Consider the following 10,252-nt stretch of genomic DNA (forward strand, 5'->3'; position numbering starts at 1 on the left):
CCTACCGGCACCCACACCCCACTCACCGGGCTTCCTCCACGGCCGTCACGCAGGGCCAGTGGCGCAATGGATAACGCGTCTGACTACGGATCAGAAGATTCTAGGTTCGACTCCTGGCTGGCTCGTCCTTTTGCCCCACTTCCTTTCAGTGTTTTTGGTCAAAACTCCATCGGTTGGTGGAAACAATCAGTCCCCTGCCAGGAGCGTGATCGATCAAGATGTAACCCCACGCAGCTCTTCACCGGTGGATGAGACGCGCTTTATCTCCAATGCCATCGCAGAAGCTCTTTTCATATTCAAAGATGCTGCTGAGTCTCTTTGCACAGATACACAAGCCCACATGATAGACGACCGTCACAGGGCTAGTGGCGCAATGGATAACGCGTCTGACTACGGATCAGAAGATTCTAGGTTCGACTCCTGGCTAGCTCGTCTGCCTTTTGGGGAAAAACAACTCAAAATTGCCATTGCAAACAGCCGCCAGAACTAGGAACTCACGGCTCGAAGAACAATAACCTCCAAAGTGAAAGAGCTGCAGGGGAAGCGCGGAATGAGGTTTCTCCTTCGGTTCCCCTGCAGGCTCTGGTTTTGCGGTGAGAAGGTTGCGGGTTCCTCTCAACTCTTATGATGGAGTTTGTCTCCAAAGTCCTGGAGGTTAACCCTGGAGAGGACGACAAGGGGCGGGGGAGGCAAAGAGGGAGGTCATACTGCGCACCATCATTATTTTACTTTCCATGAAGTTGTTCAGTGGGATGTCGCGATGACATGCGAAAGAAAGCTTTGCATCACGCAAAGTTTTGGTTTTGTTATCAAGTCACATGTTGATCACGGGCTCCTCCGCCCTCTCTGCTGAGGAAGGAGGGGGTTGAATGCAGAGATCTCATTTCTCCATCGATAAACCGTGCAAATACTTTGCGATGTTTGCAAGTTCCAGCGGATCTTCCGCCTCTGCGTCCGTCCGTCCGTCCGTCCGCCGCGCCGTCGGGGGACGCGGCCTCTTTAATGGTGCGTTCAAGGACTTCCTCTAAATCCTGGAAACTCCGAAATAGGATTTTGAGACGCGCTGCGTAGTTACGCAAACCACACAGTGCATCTCAGATACGAAAATCTGCGCATCGGCAGAAATTTCTTATCCGTTTAATTTGTCCGATCGAACAGAATTCGCGATATTTGAGCTCTTTTACACAAAATGTAAACATTTGCGCGGAACAACAAAGGCTAACAATGTATGCGATTTTATTTTGATCTTGCTAAAGGCGTTTTTCTCCCACAAAACCGTTTAGATAACGATGAAACAAACATTTAATGATAATCAAGCATCCTTAGACGGACAATAAGGCAGAGAAAATTGAATTGACACCGCCTGGGTCTGTTCGGAGCGAGAGATATTTTGTGAGTGTTACAATTTCCGATTCCTGAAAGGCATCACGACGACCAAAGACAGCAACAGTTACGGCTTGACACTCTGGCGGTGCAAACACAGGAAACATCCAGGCTGAACATTAAGGAACTTTTATTTCACAATGTAAGTCCACATTTCCTTCTCCTGTGTTGTAAGCGATATCGGTACAACCTTTTTTTAACATGACGCCGCTCGGCCTTCCAGGTGGTTTGGTGAAATGGGATCAGAGCAACGCCCAAAACTTAGCCGTTAGCATGCAACAAGTGCTCAAAGTGAGATAAGCTAATTTTCCGGTCGTCAATGTCGAGCTTAGCCCTAACGACCCGTTGGGTTTGGGGCGTTTGACTGTATTCACGACAAAAATAGTCATTTTTATTCTTAAGGGATATAAAAAAAGTGCAACTGTAGTGGTCGTATTCAGTAACGTTCAACAGTTCCCCAAAGTTGTGGTCAGCGGCTAAGCTAGCAGTCCTCCAGGTCTGTCCCGTGTTTGCTAACGACCAACGGCAGGCGATGCTAACGCGTCCAGAGGCCGGGGCTGCGGAGGACCGTGTTCACCGGAAAGACGGCGACGTCCAAGGCCAGATCTCGGCCGGCAGAGTACCAGTGTTGTGCCAGTAATGTGTAATCAGTAATGTGGATGCATGGATGGTTAACGTCTTCATCACTTCAGCTGTACAGTTGGCAGGAGGGTTAGCCAACTGACCACCCGAAGTCTCATGTCAGTTGGTTCTCAGCAGAACTTTGTCCAACAAATCTCACCTCAAAGATGGATGTGCCGTATGTTTCTGCGGTGAATTCGTTGACTTCAATGCAAAGTTCCTCCTCGCTCATTCCTAATGTGATTTCTACGTGGCTAATGATGTGTCACATGACAGATAAATGCTAAATTAAGTCCTGGTCCAGCGTTTATGAGCGCTGTGACTTGTAACTTCCAGTGCATCTGCACCAGGACTGGACTTCACGGCGTGTTAGGAGACATCATGTGCCCGGCAGTTAGACTTGTGACACACACACTCTTAATGTCTGAATTTCTAATGTGACTCTTTTAAAGTGGTCTTCCTCCCAGAGACATTCTCTGGCACCAGTAAATCATCTGGGAGTAAGAAATGAATGGAGTAAAATGAATCCGTCCTCTGCCGGGGCATTAGATATGCGGCATGTTTCTGCAAATGTGGTTACAGGCGTTTATCTCTACAATAAGTGATGAGGTATTTTATGAAAACGTGTGTGTTCCAAATAGTTTGTCCGATGCAACTGGGATTATGATTTCTTTCCGTACAGGAAAAGGTGTGGCCCTGCTCCAGCTTTGTTTAATGCTGTACCTGCAGCCTCTGGAGTTATGGAGTGAACTGTGTTCCCTGACTCGGGCGGAAAAGAAAACCGTCCCACTCTTTGTTTGGTGAAACTACTTAAACTCGTCCTCCCAGTTGTTTGCTCTGCACCCAAGTGACAACTTGTCACTGGAGAGCAATGCCATTTTGAGTCAGAGGATGGCAGTAGAAAACTGCTGTGAGGGGTTGTTGGGTTGCTGAATACTTCTTAACCTTCCTCTTGTGTTTGGGTCGCCACCGACCATCCCTTACAGCTGAGGCTGTGGCGTTTTAGCCCGCTGTGATTCTTTTTCCCCAAAGATGACGGGTGCTCACTGTGTTGTGGGCGGTGCGGATGGGCTTTTTCCTTTTGGTTGATAAATAGCGACCGTTTCATAAATTAATCAAAACCAAATGGCTGATAAAAAATGTTACAAGGCGCTGTAATCTGCAGTAAATGCTCCTTGTCCTTCTCCAGGTCGTCAGCCAACAATCCAGAGGCCGCTGGTGCCGGGTCCAGCAACAGACGCTTGCAGCAGACCCAGGCCCAGGTGGATGAGGTGCGTTACTCTGATTATTGTTTGACGCCCCATTTTTGTTCTATGTTTCTTTCTTTTATGTCTTGAAATTCTCCATCTACTTGACAATCCAGATATCGATGCTGCTCAAATAGCTCGCTCCGTAAAATAGTTTCACAGCAAAACCCGCGTGGAGTCCATTAGGGACGGATCGAGGATCAAGCCCTCTGACGAGTCTCTCTCTAAAGAGTCAATAGAATGCGCATGTCGACACGCTGCCTTTAAATCCTGGTAAAGTAAAACTCGCAGGAAATGATTCGACCAGTATGATGGGCCATTGTCCAAAGGGAAAAAAAGGCTATTTTCAAGAATTGAATCAAATAACATTGGCGAGCTTGACTCAAACCCTGCCCTCCTGTAAGGGGCCTGTGAGTGCTGAGTAACAGCACCTTAAAGAGTCACTTGTCAAATTAAAATGCAGGAATCTGGTCAATAACAGCCTGATCTAATTCGAAAAGTCAATCGCTGTGTTGTTTTTGTGTTTTATAAAAAAAAAATTCAGCTCCCTGACTACAAGCAGGGCGCACAGCTGGAAGGCGTCGGCTGCATCTTCACTGAAGAGCCTCACCCGTGAGTGCTGTCTCCCACGCTCCACGCCGATGTAAGGTTTCCGTGGATCGGCGAGCAAGCAAAACATGAACGCTATGTTTGACACACCTCAAAACATACGGTGCGTGTCGCTCGGCAGACGCAACGCAGCCTCAGAGCAACTCTCAACCCCGACGGTTTCCCAGTACGGCGGGAATACAATCAAGACTTCTCGCCAGCAGCCCTGCAGAGGGCTGTAGGTCACACGGTGGTGTTACTGATTTCAGCTCCTCGGTGCCCTGGGGAAAATGTTTATAGAACTATTGTTCCACCACAAAGCAGCTGGAGTCCAGCCAGCGCGTCAGTATGAAAACAAATGTTGGCCATTCCAAGCAGCGGCATTGTTCCAACCGTGCTCAGGGACTGATTACCTGGATCATAAAACTAACACTTAATCTTCCTCAAAGGTAACGCTTTCTTTTGTCCACCTGGGCCCGGAGTCCCACGCAGCCAAGTCCCGAACCACAACTCTGATGTCACGTCAAGATTCACATGTGAATTGTACCGCAGAGCATTTCAGGGTAGCGTCAATGAGACGAGCGATCTGAATCAGAATGGAGGTTTTCCTGAAGAGAATCCAGGCTGCGTGTCGATGGGAGGGCTTTTGGCTGCGACCGCGGTTTGTACTGTGTGGAGGTGCAGCTCAGTTCACAAGATGATGTGCTTCTCTCAGCCGGGGAGTTTAGTCCACTGGAGGAAAGATGACGGAAAATCGCGGTATTACGTTCACTCTTCTCATTAAGGCACGGATTCTTAGATTTATTCCTTTCTCTTGTCAGGGTTTCCACAGTGATCGGATTCGAGCGACTCTGTGTGTTCCACTGTTTTCCTTCTAATCGTGTTGCCGGCGCGTTCATCTATGAGAATGTGCAGAAAATGAACTGCGGCCTGTGAATAGGCGGCTGCAGATCAGGAATGAATGCGTAGCATCGGCTGTGGTGGGAGCTATAGGAAGAATGATTAGCACAAACTCGTGTCATGCCGGAGAGAGCACGGCAAAAGAAAACTGATTAAAATCGCTATTAAAGGAACCGTTGGTTTTATTTTCCTCCAGCTCCATTGTCGGTGTCCGTTCACATCTTGAACGTAAGGCCGGCGCCGTGCAAACCTCCTGAACCCGGCTGCATTAGCATAATCCTCCACTTCCTGCCTCGCAGCACAAATATCAGCCTTTGCAGCGGTTCGGCCAAACCGCCTCTGTTGTTTATTGATTCATTTTTTGTTTTTTGTTTGCAATGCCCTGTCATGCAATTTGTGTTACCTTTGAGTGGGCCCGGTGGGGGGGGGGCACACCAGTGTACACACCAGTGTAAACACCAGTGTACACACCGGCTCCTTCCCTCCACTCTCTCTTGCTGTCCTGAGCCGCACAGTGTGACTCATTGTTCCTTGATGTCTGTCTGGAGCGGCATTGCATAACGCCTGGCAGTGCCGTCATGAATCACGGCAATCTGGAATCGGCAGCTCGCGAAGGCCCTGCCTTCACATGTCGGCTCACATGCCAGGTGGAAGATTGGGTTCGTCCGGTTTTTAGATACGTGGCAAACCGCACGGGCTTCGTAGGTTGGTTAAAGTCCACCCGCTGGATCGGTTAAGTTTGGGTTACACTACGGGTGTGAAGAGTCTCCACACGGTGTCCTCTCCATTTGCCTCGAGAGCACCGTGATTCGGCAACACGGCCGGCGGCACCAGGTCCCGGTGCAGCCCTTAGGATTAAGTCCGTCGCTTTCCTTTGGACGTCATCTCTTCAGCCGGCGTTCTCAATCTAATCTTCTCCTCCCCCCAACGTGGCTTGACCACGTTTCTAGTTGCTTTTCCTCTACTTTTGCATTATAATCTTGGTAACCGTGCACATCCACGGGTCTGAGGCGTCCAGTGAAGTGCAGATGGACTTCCTGGTTTGGAGTGAGGCCGAAGCAGATGTCGGTTTTTGTCTGGACTCCGGCCTTTCTGACCAAACCATGAGGTCACAAACCGCTTTTAAGTAGATGGCTGTGAATATTCCTTTAATTTTTCTTTGAATTTTTGCCCTGTCGAGGTTTGCCCCTCCTACGGAGACTTTAACCTCACAACGTCACGCAGAGCCTCCCATAGGCTTCCAGGAGTTTATATAATCGCTGTCTCCATGGTTATGTAAGGCTTGCATGGGGCAGACACACTGTGCCCCGCCCTGCTCCCGGCGCTGGGAGGAGCCCGAGCCGGGTTTGTGGATCACTGGAACATGTGGGTTATGAGTTTTTGCTGATACTTGCTGTACACACACACACACACACACACACCTGTCACAACACACCATGTACTATAGTGGTGTAAGGCGTGCTCCTCCAACTCCCTTTTGTTTTTAAATACTTCAGAACACTGTTTAATACAATGTGAAAATAGATGTGAGTAATATGGCCGGCTTCATGGTAACTAAATATTATCAGTCATATTTTATTCATTTAGTTCTAATGTATATGATTGTACACCCGGCAAAAATATCCTTTTTACCTGGTCAGAGCAAATGTCGTCAGAGAACAATCCGTAGCCAGTGATATGACATTATTCTTTGTTTACACATCAGCACCAAAAACCAGCTCCGTCATCAGTCCGAAACAATGGAAAGACTCATTTGAAATGAGCCCTTCTTGTTAGAGTTGCATAGAAATGAGTAGAACAGTTCCGTTTAAAGGAGATGCAACTTTCCCCCAAACCATGTCAGAAATCTGCTTGTGAATCATTTCAGAAGGTGTTCAAGAAATGTACAAATGAGTGGAGTTAAATGTCTCCATATCCTGCTGACCTGTGTGTGTGTGTGTGTGTGTTTCCATGGGGAGGCAGATCTTAAGCTGTGAGCTGTGTGTTGCTACCAAGTACAGCCATGTTACTCTGCCCGTGCTGCCCAACCCAATATTATGTAATATTTTCCACGTAAATGTGATTTTAGCAGTCGCGTGCATGGCCTGTTGCGTTTGGCTCCACGTTGAGATCACTGCCACTCTGAAGCGAGGATGTTAAATACACCCTTTGGTCGCCGTGTCTTGTGTGCGACAGGTGGTGGACATCATGCGCGTCAACGTGGACAAAGTGCTGGAACGTGACCAGAAGCTGTCCGAGCTGGACGACCGAGCCGACGCGCTGCAGGCCGGAGCCTCCCAGTTTGAGACCAGCGCCGCCAAACTGAAAAGGAAATACTGGTGGAAGAACTGCAAGGTGACGTCACGGGCTTTGCTCTGCAATCTGCGACGCCGCTAAAGGGTGTCTGGACTATAGCGGGAATGATGTTGTAACCTTCTGTTTCTTCACCCTCGCAGATGTGGGCCATTCTGATAGCCGTCATCGTGATCATCGTGATCATCATTAGCGGTGGGTACCGGGCGCCGTCGCCACTGTGACTTGAGATGAACCGGTGCCGTTGGATTAGGAGTGACTTACTGCCTCGGGAGTCGCATAAAGCGACGCAGTGAATAGATTTGCTTTTTCAGCATATTCAAATAACTTTCAATTTAAATCAAAATCAAACAGTATAAAAACAAAAGATTATAGGGTCTGGCCCTGATGAGGAAGACCATCTGATAGTGATAGCATATCATGGCTGTGTAGGTTGTAAAGTTACAAAAAAAAGGATCCCAACTCACTGATCGGCCAACACGTTCCTGAAAAGCTGTCCTTCAAGCGACAGACGAACACGGCAAAAGTCAAGGTGCCTTTTAATAAATCCCGGCACCCTGGCACCCGCCGCATGCAATCGGATCCATAATTGCCGTCATTATCTCAGAACACTCACATTTATTCCCTTCTTCCTTTTCAGTTTGGAGCGCATCATAAAGCTGCACCAAGGTGGGCGGGGGGCGGGGGGGGGGGCGGGGGAGGGAGGGCCTGGAGGAGACGGTGAAGATTGGGAGAAAACAAGTGTACATAATTCATTCACCAGATGAAGGCTTCACACATTACTAGCTCCTGAGATCCAAAACATGTCTGTCGTCCTGTGTGTGGGGGGGCGGGGGGGTCTGCATTCCTTTCCTTGACTGCGGTGCATGCATGCGGCCACGCACGCACGCACACACGCACATACATGTGCCTGAGCGTAATCTAATGCCACGATGCCAGTTTAACCAGTGCCACCGCTCCCGGTCTGAAATGTCTCCACATGGAGAAGTGCCACGCCACATGCCAAAGAGCACGCCTGCAGCGGAGCAGGGTGATACCCAGTAGAATAAAGTCCACCCTGGGCCGGACCCCCACCACTAAAAAAATACATAATTATACAGGTAGACACTATTCGGCTGCGTGCCAAAACCAGCACTCATACCTCCATCCGACTTTTCTCGGTGGATTTCGTCCGTCTTCTCACGAGCCCATTCATTTCGTGCGGCAAGTCAGGCGGCCGCTGACTTGCCGTCCCCGATCACTTGTCATGGTAGCAGATATTCCAACACACCAACGTGTGCGCTCGTTGAGCACGCTCATGTTTGTAACCCTCTCGTTGAATCGTTTTGATCATGTTCCCGTTGACAAAATGCCTTGTTTTATGGGTGCACGTTGGAGTGCAGATGTGCTCTTCCGTTTAGGACATGAACTTCTGGATTCCCTCCTTTCAATATCTAGAGTTACTAAGTGGGGACATACAGTCTGACCCTTCCTTCCCCCTTGTCCATGTCCACCTTCCTCTCAGGTATTACACGTGTGATCTAGTTTGGACATGCGCTTTGATCGTAGTCTATACAAAAGACCGAATAGTAAATTAAAAAGTAAAGCCAAATCGCGTCCGCCTTAAGCCTTCCTTCTCTCCATGGCCAGCAGGGGCAAGCTCAGGGGTTGTGAGGACACAAATATCCAGGTGTGACTGGTTACAAAGACGTCTGAGAAAACCACCCCTCGTTGGAGTCTTTAATAACCGCACTAAATCTCTTCCCTTTGCTTTTATAGCCTCTTTTGTTAGTTTCCATTTAATAGTGTGGTGTTCATCTTCTAATACATGGTGTCATTTGAAGTTTAATATTTAGACAATAAGCCAGGCTTAGGTTTTGGCTGCTGCATGCCGTCGCTGCTGTGTGGACTTGTCTGCGGCATCCAAGGCCTCGCCGGCCCTCGCCGGCCCTCGCCGGCCTCCTATGGCTCGTGCAGAACGTGAGTTGTGGGGACTCTTCTGAAGGCCAGACCCGCAGGCTGCACACACATTCTGCACAGGCGGTGGCTCACTCAAGTGCCTACAGGTCCAGCCTCACAACACAAACTCGCTCAAATTTAGACGACGACTCCGGGTGCGCTAAGTGGTGAACGTTGTCTATGAAGTTCTTGCCATTATGTGCCTGACAGTTTGCTGTTCGAGGAATCTGTCACGAAAATATAGTTCATTTCAGAGATGCCTTGATGAGTGTAAAAGCCTGACAGGAAGAGGAGAGCCTTCGAGCCCTCCAACTCGCCAAACGCAGCTGAACTCCTTCACCATTTCTCATTATTTATCCCAACCGATGTAACTGCGTTTTGTTAATTTAACTATTCTGTGCCATTAATTCTTGCTTCTCTGCAACGTAGAACTAATCTTAGGGAGACGTAACCGGCATCCTATCTGCTAAAATGTATCGAGAAACTCCATTTGGCAGACAGTGGGATATTTATCTTGCTTACACTGGAATATTGCTTACTCTGCTGTTGCTTCCTCTAATTAAATGAAATGTATTTTAATTCATGCGTTTGGTTCTGCTTTGTCCCTCATCACTCATTATGTTTTAGCTTTAAGAGATGGGAGAATTGCCACTTGCAGTTTCATGGTGCATTCAGAAGACCGTACCGAACAGATGCATTCATATTTGTTCATTGGAAATTCAGTTCGACGTGTGACATTGAGCCCGGTGTTTATAAGGGTCAGCTAATCCGACCGACTGGTAATACTACTGCAGTAATAGATATTTTGTGGAACATATCTATGTCTGATCATTGTGTTTATGTATATGCGCTCCCAGGTGATAACAACGCACATCCTGCTTCCCGAATAAAGATTGAAAGGCATTTAACGACTAACGTCAGATGTCTCTTGAATGAACAGAAGTCATTTTGAGAGTTTTTCTGAGAACAGCTGACAAAAACATGCACGTCAGCTAAAATCACAAGTATCCGCGATAATGTTTTTGAAAAACGAATACAAAGTGAAGAGGCCGGAAAATAAAGGCAACGTTCAATCATAAGTATATTTTGAGGACACATGCAAGTGAGGGGTGTTTAGTCACGGCATGAGATTCACACATGAACACAAGTTTGTGCATGCAATGACGTTTTTAATACACCCGTTTGCCCCATGTTAAAGAAAATACGGAAGAAGGAATCCAATTTCGACTGAATCCTACTGTGATTCTTTCTTGATATCTTTTAAATAAGCGACAGATTTTTCT

The 10,252-nt window shown here is 48.0% G+C and overlaps 1 protein-coding gene and 2 non-coding genes across 3 annotated transcripts; all 3 read left to right on the plus strand.

The window, feature by feature from the left end:
- The first annotated feature begins 52 nt into the window (after positions 1-52).
- Positions 53-125, plus strand: trnar-acg (transfer RNA arginine (anticodon ACG)). Its single transcript has one exon. It is a non-coding gene; the product is annotated as a tRNA-Arg (tRNA).
- A 234-nt stretch (positions 126-359) lies between these two features.
- On the plus strand, positions 360-432 carry trnar-acg (transfer RNA arginine (anticodon ACG)). The gene has a single exon. It is a non-coding gene; the product is annotated as a tRNA-Arg (tRNA).
- A 775-nt stretch (positions 433-1,207) lies between these two features.
- On the plus strand, positions 1,208-7,712 carry vamp3 (vesicle-associated membrane protein 3 (cellubrevin)). Its single transcript, XM_086168417.1, has 5 exons — positions 1,208-1,525; positions 3,194-3,275; positions 6,915-7,073; positions 7,175-7,226; positions 7,672-7,712. Coding segments are annotated over exons 1-5 (312 nt in total). The 5' UTR covers positions 1,208-1,523; the 3' UTR covers positions 7,689-7,712.
- The last annotated feature ends 2,540 nt before the right edge of the window (positions 7,713-10,252 follow it).

The sequence above is a fragment of the Fistularia commersonii genome, chromosome 21 (genome assembly GCF_037954325.1).
Source record: "Fistularia commersonii isolate RoL2024-O1a breed Wild chromosome 21, RoL_Fcom_v1.0, whole genome shotgun sequence".
NCBI classification, from domain to species: Eukaryota; Metazoa; Chordata; class Actinopteri; order Syngnathiformes; family Fistulariidae; genus Fistularia; species Fistularia commersonii.